General features: G+C 48.3%; 2 protein-coding genes across 2 annotated transcripts in view; both read left to right on the top strand.

Moving 5' to 3' along the window:
- Positions 1-19,149, top strand: part of LOC116958437 (coronin-1B-like) — a 54,535-nt gene extending 35,386 nt beyond the window's left edge. Inside the window, exons 8-12 of the mRNA XM_032981036.2 lie at positions 3,532-3,677; positions 6,115-6,172; positions 6,927-7,076; positions 16,431-16,637; positions 17,556-19,149. Coding sequence (XP_032836927.2) covers positions 3,532-3,677; positions 6,115-6,172; positions 6,927-7,076; positions 16,431-16,637; positions 17,556-17,825 — 831 coding nt within the window. The 3' untranslated portion in view covers positions 17,826-19,149. The remainder of the gene's footprint in view (positions 1-3,531; positions 3,678-6,114; positions 6,173-6,926; positions 7,077-16,430; positions 16,638-17,555) is intronic.
- LOC116958441 (branched-chain alpha-ketoacid dehydrogenase kinase) overlaps positions 1-20,772 on the top strand; it is a 175,865-nt gene that overhangs the window by 102,573 nt on the left and 52,520 nt on the right. The gene's annotated exons all lie outside the window — the stretch shown is intronic.

The following is a 20,772-nucleotide window of genomic DNA, read 5'->3' as shown; positions in this document are numbered from 1 at the left end:
CACCACCTACTCACCACCAACTCACCACCTACTCACCAGCTCCTCACCAACTACTCACCAGCTACTCACCAGCTACTCACCACCTACTCACCAACTACTCACCAGCGTGGTTTACCTGTGTGGGAAGGTGAGCGTTACTCACCAGCTACTCACCAGCTCCTCACCACCTACTCACCAGCTACTCACCAGCTACTCACCAACTACTCACCAGCGTGGTTTACCTGTGTGGGAAGGTGAGCGTTACTCACCACCAACTCACCAACTACTCACCAGCTACTCACCAGCGTGGTTTACCTGTGTGGGAAGGTGAGCGTTACTCACCACCAACTCACCACCTACTCACCAGCTACTCACCAACTACTCACCACCTACTCACCAGCTACTCACCAGCTCCTCACCAACTACTCACCAGCTCCTCACCAACTACTCACCAGCTACTCACCACCTACTCACCACCTACTCACCAGCTACTCACCACCTACTCACCAGCGTGGTTTACCTGTGTGGGAAGGTGAGCGTTACTCACCAGCTCCTCACCACCTACTCACCACCTACTCACCACCGACTCACCAGCTACTCACCAGCGTGGTTTACCTGTGTGGGAAGGTGAGCGTTACTCACCAGCTCCTCACCACCTACTCACCACCTACTCACCACCGACTCACCAGCTACTCACCAGCGTGGTTTACCTGTGTGGGAAGGTGAGCGTTACTCACCACCTACTCACCAGCTACTCACCAGCTACTCACCACCTACTCACCAGCTACTCACCTGCTACTCACCAACTACTCACCAGCGTGGTTTACCTGTGTGGGAAGGTGAGCGTTACTCACCAGCTCCTCACCAGCTACTCACCAGCTATTCACCACCTACTCACCAACTACTCACCAACTACTCACCAGCGTGGTTTACCTGTGTGGGAAGGTGAGCGTTACTCACCAGCTCCTCACCACCTACTCACCAACTACTCACCAGCGTGGTTTACCTGTGTGGGAAGGTGAGCGTTACTCAGCAGCTCCTCACCACCTACTCACCAACTACTCACCAACTACTCACCACCTACTCACCACCGACTCACCACCTACTCACCAACTACTCACCAACTACTCACCAGCTACTCACCAGCTACTCACCACCTACTCACCAACTACTCACCACCTACTCACCACCGACTCACCACCTACTCACCAACTACTCACCAACTACTCACCAGCTACTCACCAGCTACTCACCAGCGTGGTTTACCTGTATGGGAAGGTGAGTGTTACTCACCAGCTCCTCACCACCTACTCACCACCTACTCACCAGCTCCTCACCAGCTCCTCACCACCTACTCATCACCTACTCACCTACTACTCACCACCTACTCACCACCTACTCACCACCTACTCACCAGCTACTCACCAACTACTCACCACCTACTCACCAACTACTCACCACCTACTCACCAGCTACTCACCACCTACTCACCAGCTACTCACCAGCTACTCACCAACTACTCACCAGCTACTCACCAGCTACTCACCAGCTACTCACCAGCTACTCACCAGCTACTCACCACCTACTCACCACCTACTCACCAACTACTCACCACCTACTCACCACCGACTCACCACCTACTCACCAGCTACTCACCAACTACTCACCAGCTACTCACCACCTACTCACCACCTACTCACCAGCTACTCACCAACTACTCACCACCTACTCACCAACTACTCACCACCTACTCACCAGCTACTCACCAACTACTCACCACCTACTCACCAACTACTCACCACCTACTCACCACCTACTCACCAACTACTCACCACCTACTCACCACCTACTCACCAACTACTCACCAACTACTCACCAGCGTGGTTTACCTGTGTGAGACTTACTCACCCACTCACTCCCCGTGTCTCTCTCCCCGTGTCTCTCACTCCCCATGTCTCTCACTCCCCATGTCTCTCACTCCCCGTGTCTCACTCTCCCCGTGTCTCTCTCTCCCTGTGTCTCTCTCTCCCCGTGTCTCTCTCTCTCCCCGTGTCTCTCTCTCCCCGTATCTCTCTCTCTCCCCGTGTCTCTCTCTCCCCGTGTCTCTCTCCCCGTGTCTCACTCCCCGTGTCTCTCTCTCCCCGCGTGTCTCTCACTCCCTGTGTCTCTCTCTCCGTGTCTCTCTCTCCCCGTGTCTCTCTCTCCTCGTGTCTCTCTCTCCTCGTGTCTCTCTCCCCGTGTCTCTCTCTCCCCGTGTCTCTCTCTCACCGTGTCTCCCCGCGTGTCTCCCCGTGTCTCTCTCCCCGTGTCTCTCACTCCCCGTGTCTCTTTCTCCCCGTGTCTCTTTCTCCCCGTGTCTCTCACTCCCCGTGTCTCTCTCTCCCTGTGTCTCTCTCCCTGTGTCTCTCTCCCCATGTCTCTCTCTCCCTGTGTCTCTCACTCCCCGTGTCTCCCTCTCCCCGTGTCTCTCTCTCCCCGTGTCTCTCACTCCCCGTGTCTCTCTCTCCCCGTGTCTCTCTCTCCCCGTGTCTCTCTCTCCCCGTGTCTCTCTCTCCCCGTGTCTCTCTCTCCCCGTGTCTCTCACTCCCCGTGTCTCTCTCTCCCCGTGTCTCTCTCTCCGTGTCTCTCTCTCTCCCCGCGTCTCTCTCTCTCGCCGTGTCTCACTCCCCGTGTCTCTCTCTCTCCCCGTGTCTCTCTCTCTCTCTCCCCGTGTCTCTCTCCCTCCGTGTCTCTCTCCTCGTGTCTCTCTCTCTCCCCGTGTCTCTCTCTCTCTCCCCGTGTCTCTCTCCCTCCGTGTCTCTCTCCCCGTGTCTCTCTCTCTCCCCGTGTCTCTCTCTCTCCCCGTGCCTCTCTCCCCGTGTCTCACTCCCCGTGTCTCTCTCTCTCCCCGCGTCTCTCTCCCCGTGTCTCTCTCTCCCCGTGTCTCTCTCCCCGTGTCTCTCTCTCCCCGTGTCTCTCACTCCCCGTGTCTCTCTCTCCCCGTGTCTCTCTCTCCCCGTGTCTCTCTCTCCCCGTGTCTCTCTCTCCCCGTGTCTCTCACTCCCCGTGTCTCTCACTCCCCATGTCTCTCTCTCCCCATGTCTCTCTCTCCCCATGTCTCTCTCTCCCCATGTCTCTCTCTCCGTGTCTCTCTCTCTCCCCGCGTCTCTCTCTCGCCGTGTCTCACTCCCCGTGTCTCTCTCTCTCCCCGTATCTCTCTCTCTCTCTCCCCGTGTCTCTCTCCCCGTGTCTCTCTCTCCCCGTGTCTCTCTCTCTCCCCGTGCCTCTCTCCCCGTGTCTCTCTCTCTCCCTGTGTCTCACTCCCCGTGTCTCTCTCTCTCCCCGCGTCTCTCTCTCCGTGTCTCTCTCCCCGTGTCTCTCTCTCCCCGTGTCTCTCTCTCCCCGTGTCTCTCTCTCTCCCCGTGTCTCACTCCCCGTGTCTCTCTCTCTCCCCGCGTCTCTCTCCCCGTGTCTCTCTCTCCCCGTGTCTCTCTCTCCCCGTGTCTCTCTCTCCCCGTGTCTCTCTCTCTCGCCGTGTCTCACTCCCCGTACGCTATTGTTGTTGTTGTGCAGGGTGACAGCAGCATCCGCTACTTCGAGGTGACGGACGAGGCCCCCTACGTGCACTTCCTGAACGTTTTCAGCAGCAAGGACCCCCAGAGGGGCATGGGGTTCATGCCCAAGCGTGGCCTTGATGTCAACAAGTGTGAGATCGCTCGGTACGGCCACCATCGCCACCATCGCCACCATCGCCACCATCACCACCGCCATCGCCATCGCCGCCACCACCATCGCCACCACCATCGCCACCATCACCACCGCCACCACCACCGCCATCGCCACCACCATCGCCACCACCATCGCCACAACCATCGGCACCATCGCCACAACCACCACCACCACCATCGCCATCACCATCACCACCACCACCACCATCGCCACAACTATCGCCACCACCACCACCATCGCCACCACCATCACCACCACCACCACCATCGCCACAACTATCGCCACCGCCACCATCGCCACCACCACCACCAGCACCACCACCATCGCCACCACCACCACCATCGCCACCACCACCAGCACCGCCGCCGCCGCCACCACCATCGCCACCACCACCATCGCCACCACCACCACCAGCACCACCACCACCAGCACCACCAGACAACCACGACCTCCATTGCGACCACCGCCAGACAACCACCACCACCAGCAACACAGCCACCACGTGACTGTACATGTGACTGTGTGACTGTACATGTGACTGTGCGACTGACTGACTGTGTGACTGTGTGTGACTGTGTGTGTGATGGTGTGACTGTGTGTGACTGTGTGTGTGATGGTGTGACTGACTGACTGTGTGACTGTGTGTGACTGTGTGTGTGATGGTGTGACTGACTGTGTGACTGACTCACTGTGTGACTGTGTGACTGACTGTGTGACTGACTGTGTGTGACTGTGTGACTGACTGACTGTGTGACTGTGTGTGTGATGGTGTAACTGACTGTGTAACTGACTGTGTGTGACTGTGTGTGACTGACTGTGTGTGACTGATTGTGTGACTGACTGTGTGACTGACTGTGTGTGACTGTGTGTGACTGACTGTGTGACTGACTGTGTGACTGACTGTGTGTGACTGACTGTAACTGACTGTGTAACTGACTGACTGTGTGACTGACTGTGTGTGACTGACTGTGACTGACTGTGTGTGACTGTGTGTGACTGACTGTGTGTGACTGACTGTGTGTAACTGACTGTGTGTGACTGACTGTGTGTGACTGTGTGTGACTGTGTGTGACTGACTGTGTGACTGTGTGTAACTGACTGTGTGTGACTGACTGTGTGTGACTGACTGTGTGACTGACTGACTGTGTGACTGACTGTGTGTGACTGACTGTGTGTGACTGTGTGTGACTGGCTGTGTGACTGACTGTGTGTGACTGACTGACTGTAACTGACTGTGTGACTGACTGTAACTGACTGTGTGTGACTGACTGACTGTAACTGACTGACTGTAACTGACTGTGTGTGACTGTGTGACTGACTGTGTGACTGACTGTGTGACTGACTGTAACTGACTGTGTGACTGACTGTAACTGACTGTGTGTGACTGACTGACTGTAACTGACTGTGTAACTGACTGTGTAACTGACTGTGTGTGACTGACTGTGTGTAACTGACTGTGTGTGACTGTGTGTGACTGACTGTGTGTGACTGACTGTGTGTGACTGTGTGTGACTGACTGTGTGTGACTGTGTGTAACTGACTGTGTGTAACTGTGTGTGACTGACTGTGACTGACTGTGTGTGACTGTGTGTGACTGACTGTGACTGACTGTGTGTGTGATGGTGTGACTGTGTGTGTGACTGACTGTGTGTGACTGTGTGTGACTGACTGTGTGTAACTGACTGTGTGTAACTGACTGTGTGTGACTGTGTGACTGTGTGTAACTGACTGTGAGTGACTGACTGTGTGTGACTGACTGTGTGTGACTGTGTGTAACTGACTGTGTGTGACTGTGTTTAACTGACTGTGTGTGACTGTGTGTGACTGACTGTGTGACTGTGTGTGACTGTGTGTGACTGACTGTGTGTGACTGACTGTGTGTAACTGACTGTGTGTAACTGACTGTGTGTGACTGTGTGACTGTGTGTGACTGACTGTGTGTAACTGACTGTGTGTGACTGACTGTGTGTGACTGTGTGTAACTGACTGTGTGTGTGTGACTGTGTGTGTGACTGACTGTGTGTGACTGACTGTGTGTGACTGACTGTGTGTGACTGTGTGTAACTGACTGTGTGTGACTGTGTGTGACTGTGTGTGACTGACTGTGTGTGACTGTGTGTAACTGACTGTGTGACTGACTGTGTGTGACTGACTGTAACTGACTGTGTGTAACTGACTGTAACTGACTGTAACTGACTGTGTGTGACTGTGTGACTGACTGTGACTGACTGTAACTGACTGTGTGACTGTGTGACTGACTGTGTGTGACTGTGTGTGAGTGACTGTAACTGACTGTGTGACTGACTGTGTGTGACTGACTGTAACTGACTGTGTGTGACTGTGTGTGTGATGGTGTAACTGACTGTGTGTGACTGACTGTGTGTGACTGACTGTGTGACTGTGTGTGACTGTGTGTGACTGTGTTAGGTTCTACAAGCTGCATGAACGCAAGTGTGAGCCAATCATCATGACGGTGCCACGCAAGGTAAAGCCGTCTGTGTGTGTACGTAGTGTATAGTGTAGTGTATAGTATAGTGTGTAGTGTAGTGTATAGAGTGTAGTGTATAGAGTGTAGTGTGTAGTGTAGTGTATAGTGTAGTGTATAGTAATGTAGTGTGTAGTGTTTAGTAGTGTATAGTGTAATGTGTAGTGTATAGTAGTTTATGCTGTAGTGGATAATGTAGTGTATATTGTAGTATATAGCGTAGTGTAGTGTGTAGTGTATAGTATAATGTGTAGTGTAGTGTATAGGGTAGTGTATAGTGTAGTGTATAGTGTCGTGTATAGTGTAGTAGTGTATAATGTAGTGTGTAGTGTATAGTGTGTAGTGTATAGTGTAGTGTATAGTGTCGTGTATAGTGTAGTAGTGTATAATGTAGTGTATAGTGTAGTGTATAGTGTGTAGTGTATAGTGTAGTGTATAGTGTCGTGTATAGTGTAGTAGTGTATAATGTAGTGTATAGTGTGTAGTGTATAGTGTAGTGTATAGTGTAGTGTATAGTGTAGTGTATAATGTAGTGTAGTAGTGTATAGTGTAGTGTATAGTGTCGTGTATAGTGTAGTAGTGTATAATGTAGTGTATAGTGTGTAGTGTATAGTGTAGTGTATAGTGTCGTGTATAGTGTAGTGTATAATGTAGTGTAGTAGTGTATAGTGTAGTGTATAGTAGTGTCGTGTGTCATGTAGGGCGTAGTGACATGACCCTGCCCCCCCGTGCCCCCCGTGCCCCCCCCCCCCAGTCTGACTTGTTCCAGGATGACCTCTACCCAGACACGGCAGGCCCTGAGGCTCCCCTAGAGGCCGAGGATTGGGCTGAGGGACGGGACGCTGGACCGGTCCTCATCTCCCTGCGCGAGGGATACGTCCCCATGAAGAACAGGGACCTCAAGGTCTTCATTACTACCACTATTACTACCACTACTACTACTATTACTACTACTACACTACTACTACCACTACCACTATACTACTACCACTACTACACTACTACTACTACCACTACTACTACACTACCACTACTACACGAGGGATACGTCCCCATGAAGAACAGGGACCTCAAGGTCTTCATTACTACCACTATTACTACCACTACTACTACTATTACTACTACTACACTACTGCTACCACTACCACTATACTACTACCACTACTACACTACTACTACTACCACTACTACTACACTACCACTACTACACGAGGGATACGTCCCCATGAAGAACAGGGACCTCAAGGTCTTCATTACTACCAATACTACTACACTACTACTATACTACTACACTACTACTACCACTACTACTACCACTACTACACGAGGGATACGTCCCCATGAAGAACAGGGACCTCAAGGTCTTCATTACTACCACTACTACTACACTACTACTATTACTACCACTACTACACTACTACCACTACTACTACCACTACTACTACGTGAGGGATACGTCCCCATGAAGAACAGGGACCTCAAGGTCTTCATTACTACCACTACTACACTACTATTACTACCACTACTACTATTACTACTACTACCACTATTACACTACTACTACACGAGGGATACGTCCCCATGAAGAACAGGGACCTCAAGGTCTTCATTACTACCACTTCTACTATTACTATTACCACTACTACTATTACTACACTACTACTACCACTACTACACGAGGGATACGTCCCCATGAAGAACAGGGACCTCAAGGTCTTCATTACTACCACTTCTACTATTACTACTAACACTACTACACTACTACTACCACTACTACACTACTACTACTACACGAGGGATACGTCCCCATGAAGAACAGGGACCTCAAGGTCTTCATTACTACCACTACTACTACACTACTACTATTACTACTACACTACTACTACACTACTACTACACGAGGGATACGTCCCCATGAAGAACAGGGACCTCAAGGTCTTCATTACTACCACTTCTACTATTACTACTACCACTACTACACTACTACTACTATTACTACCACTACTACTACACTACTACACTACCACCACTACTACTATCACTACTACTACACTACTACTACACTACTACTACACTACTACTACTACACGAGGGATACGTCCCCATGAAGAACAGGGACCTCAAGGTCTTCATTACTACCACTACTACTATTACTACTACCACTACTACTACTACCACTACTACTACACTACTACTATTACTACTATACTACTACACTACTACTACTACACTACTACTACACTACTACTACTACACGAGGGATACGTCCCCATGAAGAACAGGGACCTCAAGGTCTTCATTACTACCACTTCTACTATTACTACTACCACTACTACTACTACCACTACTACTACACTACTACTATTACTACTATACTACTACACTACTACTACTACACTACTACTACACTACTACTACTACACGAGGGATACGTCCCCATGAAGAACAGGGACCTCAAGGTCTTCATTACTACCACTACTACACTACTATTACCACTACTACACTACTACTACTACCACTACTACTATTACTACCACTACCACTACTACACTACTACTACTACCACTACTACTATTACTACCACTACTACTATTACTACCACTACCACTACTACACTACTACTACTACCACTACTACTATTACTACCACTACTACTATTACTACCACTACCACTACTACACTACTACCACTACTACTACCACTACTACCACTACTACTACTACACGAGGGATACGTCCCCATGAAGAACAGGGACCTCAAGGTCTTCATTACTACCACTACTACTACTGTTACCACTACTACACTACTACTACACTACTACTACACTACTACTATTACACTACTACTACACTACTATTACCACTACTACACTACTACTACACTACTACTACTACACGAGGGATACGTCCCCATGAAGAACAGGGACCTCAAGGTCTTCAATACTACCACTACTATACTACTATTACCACTACTACACTACTACTACCACTACCACTACTACACTACTACTACACTACTACTACTATACTACCACTACTACACGAGGGATACGTCCCCATGAAGAACAGGGACCTCAAGGTCTTCATTACTACCACTACTACACTACTATTACCACTACTACACTACTACTACTACCACTACTACTATTACTACCACTACCACTACTACACTACTACTACTACCACTACTACTATTACTACCACTACTACTATTACTACCACTACCACTACTACACTACTACCACTACTACTACCACTACTACCACTACTACTACTACACGAGGGATACGTCCCCATGAAGAACAGGGACCTCAAGGTCTTCATTACTACCACTACTACTACTGTTACCACTACTACACTACTACTACACTACTACTACACTACTACTATTACACTACTACTACACTACTATTACCACTACTACACTACTACTACCACTACTACACTACTACTACTACACGAGGGATACGTCCCCATGAAGAACAGGGACCTCAAGGTCTTCATTACTACCACTACTACTACACTACTACTATTACTACTACACTACTACTACACTACTACTACACGAGGGATACGTCCCCATGAAGAACAGGGACCTCAAGGTCTTCATTACTACCACTTCTACTATTACTACTACCACTACTACACTACTACTACTATTACTACCACTACTACTACACTACTACACTACCACCACTACTACTATCACTACTACTACACTACTACTACACTACTACTACACTACTACTACTACACGAGGGATACGTCCCCATGAAGAACAGGGACCTCAAGGTCTTCATTACTACCACTACTACTATTACTACTACCACTACTACTACTACCACTACTACTACACTACTACTATTACTACTATACTACTACACTACTACTACTACACTACTACTACACTACTACTACTACACGAGGGATACGTCCCCATGAAGAACAGGGACCTCAAGGTCTTCATTACTACCACTTCTACTATTACTACTACCACTACTACTACTACCACTACTACTACACTACTACTATTACTACTATACTACTACACTACTACTACTACACTACTACTACACTACTACTACTACACGAGGGATACGTCCCCATGAAGAACAGGGACCTCAAGGTCTTCATTACTACCACTACTACACTACTATTACCACTACTACACTACTACTACTACCACTACTACTATTACTACCACTACCACTACTACACTACTACTACTACCACTACTACTATTACTACCACTACTACTATTACTACCACTACCACTACTACACTACTACTACTACCACTACTACTATTACTACCACTACTACTATTACTACCACTACCACTACTACACTACTACCACTACTACTACCACTACTACCACTACTACTACTACACGAGGGATACGTCCCCATGAAGAACAGGGACCTCAAGGTCTTCATTACTACCACTACTACTACTGTTACCACTACTACACTACTACTACACTACTACTACACTACTACTATTACACTACTACTACACTACTATTACCACTACTACACTACTACTACACTACTACTACTACACGAGGGATACGTCCCCATGAAGAACAGGGACCTCAAGGTCTTCAATACTACCACTACTATACTACTATTACCACTACTACACTACTACTACCACTACCACTACTACACTACTACTACACTACTACTACTATACTACCACTACTACACGAGGGATACGTCCCCATGAAGAACAGGGACCTCAAGGTCTTCATTACTACCACTACTACACTACTATTACCACTACTACACTACTACTACTACCACTACTACTATTACTACCACTACCACTACTACACTACTACTACTACCACTACTACTATTACTACCACTACTACTATTACTACCACTACCACTACTACACTACTACCACTACTACTACCACTACTACTACTACTACACGAGGGATACGTCCCCATGAAGAACAGGGACCTCAAGGTCTTCATTACTACCACTACTACTACTGTTACCACTACTACACTACTACTACACTACTACTACACTACTACTATTACACTACTACTACACTACTATTACCACTACTACACTACTACTACACTACTACACTACTACTACTACACGAGGGATACGTCCCCATGAAGAACAGGGACCTCAAGGTCTTCAATACTACCACTACTATACTATTATTACCACTACTACACTACTACTACCACTACTACTACTACACTACTACTACACTACTACCACTACACTACTACTACTACACGAGGGATACGTCCCCATGAAGAACAGGGACCTCAAGGTCTTCATTACTACCACTACTACACTACTGTTACCACTACTACACTACTACTACTACACTACTACTACACTACTACTACTACACGAGGGATACGTCCCCATGAAGAACAGGGACCTCAAGGTCTTCATTACTACCACTACCACTATTACACTCTTACTACTACTACTACTACCAATACTACACTACTCCACTACTACACGAGGGATACGTCCCCATGAAGAACAGGGACCTCAAGGTCTTCATTACTACCACTACTATACTACTATTACCACTACTACACTACCACTACTACTATTACTACCACTACTACTATTACTACTACTACCACTACTACACTACTACTATACTACCACTACACTACTACTACTGCGCGAGGGATACGTCCCCATGAAGAACAGGGACCTCAAGGTCTTCATTACTACCACTACTACACTACTACTATTACCACTACTACACTACTACTACCACTATTACTATTACTACCACTACCACTACTACACTACTACCACTACTACTACCACTACTACCACTACTACTACACTACTACACTACCACCACTACTACTATCACTACTACTACACTACTACTACACTACTACTACCACTACTACTATTACTACCACTACTACACTACTACCACTACTACTACCACTACTACTACACTACTACACTACTACTACTACTACCACTATTACCACTACTACTACCACTACTACTACCACTACTACACTACTACTACCACTATTACCACTACTACCACCACTACTACTATGACTACTGCTACTATTACTACACTATTATTACTACACTACTACCACAACTATTACACTACTACTACACTACTACTACTACACGAGGGATACGTCCCCATGAAGAACAGGGACCTCAAGGTCTTCATTACTACCACTACTACACTACTACTATTACTACCACTACCACTACTACTATTACTACTACTACCACTATTACACTACTACTACCACGACTACCACTACTACTACTACCACTACACTACTACTACCACTACTACTACTACCACTACTACTACTACACTACTACTACTACACTACTACTACTACACTACTACTACCACTACCACTACTACACGAGGGATACGTCCCCATGAAGAACAGGGACCTCAAGGTCTTCATTACTACCGCTACCACTACCACCATTACTACTACTATTACCACTACTACTACTATTACTACACTACTACCACTACTACTACTACCACTACTATTACTACACTACTACCACTACTACTACTACCACTACTACTACTACCACTACTGCTACCACTATTACCACTACCACTACTACCACTACTACTACACTACTACTACTACCACTACTACACTATTACTACCACTATTACACTACTACACTACTACCACGACTACTACCTCTACTACTACACTATTACACTACTACTACCACTACTACTACCACTACTACACTACTACTACACTACCACTACTACACTACCACTACTACTACACTACTACTACTGCGCGAGGGATACGTCCCCATGAAGAACAGGGACCTCAAGGTCTTCATTACTACACTACCACTATTACTACTATTACTACTATACTACCACTACTACTACACTATTACCACTACTACTACCACTACTACTACCACTACTACCACTACCACTATGACTACTATTACTACTATACTACCACTACTACTACACTATTACCACTACTACTACCACTACTACTACCACTACTACCACTACGATTACTACACTACTACTACACTACTACCACTACTATTACTACACTACTACTACCACTACTACCACTATTACTACTACACTACTACTACACGACTACCACTACCTCTACTACTACTACCACTACTATACTACTACTACTACACTACTACTACCACTACTACTACTACTATGACTACTACTACTACCACACTACTACTACACTACTACTACACTACTACTACTATTACTACTACTACTATGACTACTACTACTACTACCACACTACTACTACACTACTACTACTATTACTACACTACTACCACAACCAATACTACACTATTACTACACTACTACTACACTACTACCACTACTATTACTACCACTACTACTATTACTACCACTATTACTACTATACTACTATACTACCACTACTACTACACTATTACTACACTACTACCACTACTATTACTACCACTACTACTACACTACTACTACTACCACTACTACTACACTACTACCACTACTACTACTATACTACTACTACACTACTACCACTACTACTACTATACTACTACCACTACTACACTACACTACTACACTACTACTACTACTACCACTACTACTACCACTACTACACTACTACTACCACTATTACTACTACTACACTACTACTACTACACTACTACTACTACACTACTACTACCACTACTACTACCACAACTACCACTACTACTACTACCACTACTACACTACTACTACCACTACTACATTACTACTACCACTACTACTACACTACTACACTACTGCTACTACCACTACTACTACTACACTACTACTACCACTACTACTACACTACTACTACTACACTACTACACTACTACTACCACTACTACTACTACACTACTACTACCACTACTACTACTACTACACTACTACACTACTACTACCACTACTACTACTGCACTACTATTACCACTACTACACTACTACTACCACTACTACTACTACACTACTATTACCACTACTACACTACTACTACCACTACTACTACTACACTACTATTACCACTACTACTACCACTACTACCACTACTACTACCACTACTACTACACTACCACTACTACTACACTACTACTACCACTACTACTACTACACTACTACTACTACACTACTACCACCACTACTATTACTAGACTACTACTACACTACTACACTACTACCACTACTACTACACTACACTACTACTACCACTACTACACTACTACTACACTACTATTACTACACTACTACCACTACCACTCCTACTACACTACTACCACTACTACCACCACTACTACTACACTACTACTACTACACTACTACTACTACACTACTATCACTACTACTATACTACTACACTACTACACTACTTCTACTACACTACTACCACTACTACTACTACCACTACTACCACCACTACTACTTCTACACTACTACTACACTACCACTACTACACTACTACCCCTACTACTACACTAATACACTACTACTACACTACTACTACTACTACACTACTACTACTACACTACTACTACACTACTACTACACTACTACTACTACCACTACTACACTACTACTACACTACTACTACTACACTACTACTACTACACTACTACCACTACTACACTACTACTACACTACAACACTACTACTACACTACTACTACACTACTACTACACTACTACTACACTACAACACTACTACTACACTACTACTACACTACCACTACTACCACTACTACTACACTAATACACTACTACACTACTACTACACTACTACTACACTACTACCACTACTACACTACTACTACACTACTACTACTACTACCACTACTACACTACTACTACTACCACTACTACACTACTACTACACTACTACTACCACTACTACACTACTACTACACTACCACTACTACACTACTACTACACTACTACCACTACTACTACACTACTACTACCACTATTACTACTACTACACTACTACTACTACACTACTACTACTACACTACTACTACACTACACTACTACTACACTACACTACTACTACACTACTACTACCACTACTACTACATTACTACTACACTACTACTACACCACTACTACTACTACACTACTACTACTACACCACTACTACTACTACACTACCACTACTACTACACTACTACTACACCACTACTACTACTACACTACTACCACTACTACTACACTACTACTACTACACTACTGCTACCACTACTAATACACTACTACCACACTACTACTACCACTACCACACTACTACTACACTACACTACTACTACTACACTACTACACTACTACTACTACACTACTACACTACTACTACTACCACTACTACTACCACTACTACTACACTACTACTACACTACTACTACTACACTACTACTACTACACCACTACTACTACACTACTACTACACTACTACTACACTACTACACCACTACTACTACTACACCACTACTACTACTACACTACTACTACACTACTACTACACTACTACACCACTACTACACTACTACTACTATGCTACTACTACACTACTACTACTACTACACCACTACACCTACTACACTACTACTACACTACTACTACACTACCACTACTACACTACTACCACACTACCACTACTACACTACTCCTACTACTACACCACTACTACTACACTACTACTACACTACTACCACCACTACTACACTACCACTACTACACTACTACACCACTACTACTACTACACTACTACTACTACACTACCACTACTACACTACTACTACACTACTACTACACTACTACCACTACTACTACCACTACTACACTACTACTACACTACTACCACTACTACTACACTACTACTACACTACTACCACTACTACTACACTACTACTACACTACCACTACTACTACACTACTACTACACTACTACTACTACCACTACTACTACCACTACTACACTACTACTACACTACTACCACTACTACTACACTACTACTACACTACTACCACTACTACTACACTACTACTACACTACTACCACTACTACTACACTACTACTACACTACCACTACTACTACACTACCACTACTACACCACTACTTTCACTACTACCACTACCACCGTAGACTCACCGTAGACACGCAGCAGTGGATGGATCCTGACCCACCCCCCCCCCCCGCTCTGCAGGTGGTCAAGAAGAACATTCTGGAGCGCAAAGCCCCGGCCCCCCGATCTGGGGGGTCGCAAGCGACCACCGGTGGTGCCGGCGGTGCCGGCGGTGGTGGTGGTGGTGGTGGCGGCTTTACGGCACCGGCCGGGAGGGGCTCAGCCGGGGCAGGGGGAGCGGTGGGGCCGGCAGCGTCGACGCAGCACCATGGGGAGTCAGCGCACACGGTGAGACGTGGTGGTGGTGGTGAGACGTGGTGGTGGTTGTGGTGTGGTGGTGGAGGTGTGGTGGTGGTGGTGGTGGAGGTGGTGGTGGAGGTGGTGGTGGTGGTGGAGGTGGTGGTGGTGGTGGTGGTGGTGGAGGTGGTGGTGGAGGTGGTGGTGGTGGTGGAGGTGGTGGTGGTGGTGGTAGTGGAGGTGGTGGTGGTGGTGGAGGTGGTGGTGGTGGTGGTAGTGGAGGTGGTGGTGGTGGTGGAGGTGGTGGTGGAGGTGGTAGTGGAGGTGGTGGTGGTGGTGGAGGTGGTGGTGGTGGTGGAGGTGGTGGTGGAGGTGGTAGTGGAGGTGGTGGTGGTGGAGGTGGTGGTGGTAGTGGTGGTGGTGGTGGTGGTAGTGGTGGTGGTGGAGGTGGTAGTGGAGGTGGTGGTGGTGGTGGAGGTGGTGGTGGAGGTGGTAGTGGAGGTGGTGGTGGTGGTGGAGGTGGTGGTGGTGGTGGTGGTGGAGGTGGTAGTGGAGGTGGTGGTGGTGGTGGTAGTGGAGGTGGTGGTGGTGGAGGTGGTGGTGGTGGTGGTGGTGGAGGTGGTGGTGGAGGTGGTAGTGGAGGTGGTGGTGGTGTGGAGGTGGTGGAGGTGGTGGTGGTGGTGGAGGTGGTGGTGGTGGTGGTGGTGGAGGTGGTAGTGGAGGTGGTGGTGGTGGTGGAGGTGGTGGTGGAGGTGGTAGTGGAGGTGGTGGTGGTGGTGGAGGTGGTGGTGGTGGTGGAGGTGGTGGTGGAGGTGGTAGTGGAGGTGGTGGTGGTGGTGGAGGTGGTGGTGGTAGTGGTGGTGGTGGAGGTGGTGGTGGAGAGTGGTGGCAGTGCAGATCACACCCCCCCTCACCCCCCCTCACCCCCCCTCACCTCACCCCCCTCACCCCCCCCCCCCCCCCCCCAAGGACAAGAAGCTGAGTGAGCTGCTGAAGGAGCTGGAGTCTCTGAAGGCGACGGTGCGCAGGCAGGGTGAGCGGATCGCTCGCCTGGAGGCCCAGGACGAGGCGGCGGCCCTCCACAGCGACCGGCACCGCCGGGGCGGGGACCGGAACGACGGACGTTGCTACGGCGACGACGACGACGACGACGAGGAGGGGGGGCAGGGGGGGGAGGGGGGGGAGGAGGAGGAGGAGGGGGAGGGGGGCGATGGGAGCCGGGGTGAGAGCTTAGGATAGGCAAGGCCGCCAAGTAGCACACACACAAACCCACAGCTCACATCGCTCGCTCTGCACTCACCGCACTCGCTCCTCACCACACTCGCTCCTCACCACACTCGCTCCTCACCCCGCTCGCTCCTCACCGCACTCACTCCTCACCACACTCACCAAACTCCTCACCACACTCGCTCCTCACCGCACTCGCTCCTCACCCCGCTCGCTCCTCACCACACTCACTCCTCACCACACTCCTCACCGCACTCGCTCCTCACCGCACTCGCTCCTCACCCCGCTCGCTCCTCACCGCACTCACTCCTCACCACACTCACCAAACTCCTCACCACACTCGCTCCTCACCGCACTCGCTCCTCACCCCGCTCGCTCCTCACCCCGCTCGCTCCTCACCACACTCACTCACCGCACTCGCTCCTCACCCCGCTCGCTCCTCACCGCACTCGCTCCTCACCACACTCGCTCCTCACCACACTCCTCACCGCGCTCGCTCCTCACCGCATGCCTCCTCACCGCGCGGTACATTCACCGCACTCAAGACACACACACACCGCACACACACACACACACCACACACACACACCGCACACACACACCGCACACACAGACACCGCACACACAGACACCGCACACACACACACACCCTCACACACCCTCACACAGTCACAGCACACACAGTCACACTCACAGTCACAGACAGCACACACAGTCACACTCACAGTCACACACACTCACTCGCACACACAGTCACACTCACTCACAGTCACAGACACTGACTCATAGCACACACACACACAATCACACATAGCACACACACACACAATCACACATAGCACACACACACACAAAATCACACATAGCACACACACAAACACACATAGCACACACACACACAATCACACATAGCACACTCACAAACACACATAGCACACTCACAAACACACATAGCACACTCACACACAGTCACACAGCACACTCACACACAATCACACACACACACACATAGCACACACTGACACACACACACTGACACACACACACTGACACACACACCCACGCACACTGACACACACACACACTGACACACACACACACTGACACACACACACTGACACACACACCGACACACACACCCACGCACACTGACACACACACACACTGACACACACACACACACTGACACACACACACACACACTGACACACACAATCACACATAGCACACTCACACGCACAATCACGAGTGATCATAGGACCATACCCATAAAAGCATTCCACACACCCACGCACACTGACACACACACTGACACACACACACTGACACACACCCACGCACACTGACACACACACACACTGACACACCCACACACACACTGACACACACACACACTGACACACACACAATCACACATAGCACACTCACACACACAATCACGAGTGATCATAGGACCATAACCATAAAAGCATTCCACACACTGACACACACACACACACTGACACACACACACTGACACACACACACACTGACACACACACCCACGCACACTGACACACACACACTGACACACACACACACACTGACACACCCACACACACACTGACACACACACACACTGACACACGCACACACTGACACACACACACTGACACACACACACACTGACACACACACACACTGACACACACACCCACGCACACTGACACACACACTGACACACACCCACGCACACTGACACACACACACTGACACACACACTGACACACACACACACACTGACACACACAATCACACATAGCACACTCACACACACAATCACGAGTGATCATAGGACCATAACCATAAAAGCATTCCACACACCCACGCACACTGACACACACACTGACACACACCCACGCACACTGACACACTCACACTGACACACACACACACTGACACACACACACCCACGCACACTGACACACACACACTGACACACACACACACACTGACACACACACACACTGACACACACACTGACACACACACACACTGACACACACACTGACACACACACCCACGCACACTGACACACACACACTGACGCACACACGCACACACCCACACACACCCCGTGTCTTGGTTGCAAATATATTTTTTATTTTAAACTAAAATCCCCCAAAAATTACCAAAAAAATGTTATTATTTGCAATCTTCTTCATCATCATCGTCGTCGTTGTCATCGTCGTCATCATCATCGTCATCGTCTGTCTGTGGCTGTCAACCGTGAGAGGGGTGAGGTGTGGGGATGTGGGGCGAGTGTGTGTGTGTCGTGTATGTGTGTGTGTGTCAGTGTGTGTGTCAGTGTGTGTGTGTCAGTGTGTGTGTGGGTGTGTGTGTGTGTGTCAGTGTGTGTGTGTGTCTGTTAGTGTGTGGGTGTGTGTGTGTGAGTGTGTGGGTCTGTGTGTGGATCTGTGTGAGTGTGTGGGTCAGTGTGTGGGTCTGTGTGAGTGTGTGGGTCTGTGAGTGTGTGGGTCTGTGTGTGTGGGTCTGAGTGTGTGGCGCTGTGTGTGGGTCTGTGAGTGTGTGGGTGTGTGAGTGTGTGGGTCAGTGTGTGTCAGTGTGTGTGAGTGTGTGGGGCAGTGTGTGTGAGTGTGTGTGTGAGTGTGTGGGTCAGTGTGTGAGTGTGTGAGTGTGTGGGTCAGTGTGTGAGTGTGTGTGAGTGTGGGTCAGTGTGTGTGAGTGTGTGGGTCAGTGTGTGAATGTGTGTGAGTGTGTGTGAGTGTGTGTGAGTGTGTGTGAGTGTGTGGCTCTGTGTGTGTGAGTGTGTGAGTGTGTGGGTCAGTGTGTGTGTGTGAGTGTGTGGCTCTGTGTGTGGGTCAGTGTGTGGGTCAGTGTGTGGGTCAGTGTGTGGGTCAGTGTGTGGGTCAGTGTGTGTGAGTGAGTGAGTGTGGGTCAGTGTGTGTGAGTGTGTGGG

This window comes from Petromyzon marinus, chromosome 77 (genome assembly GCF_048934315.1).
Source record: "Petromyzon marinus isolate PM22_M1 ecotype Great Lakes invasive population chromosome 77, UKy_Petmar_22M1.pri1.0, whole genome shotgun sequence".
NCBI classification, from domain to species: domain Eukaryota; kingdom Metazoa; phylum Chordata; class Hyperoartia; order Petromyzontiformes; family Petromyzontidae; genus Petromyzon; species Petromyzon marinus.
This window is presented reverse-complemented; position numbering and strand designations above follow the sequence as displayed.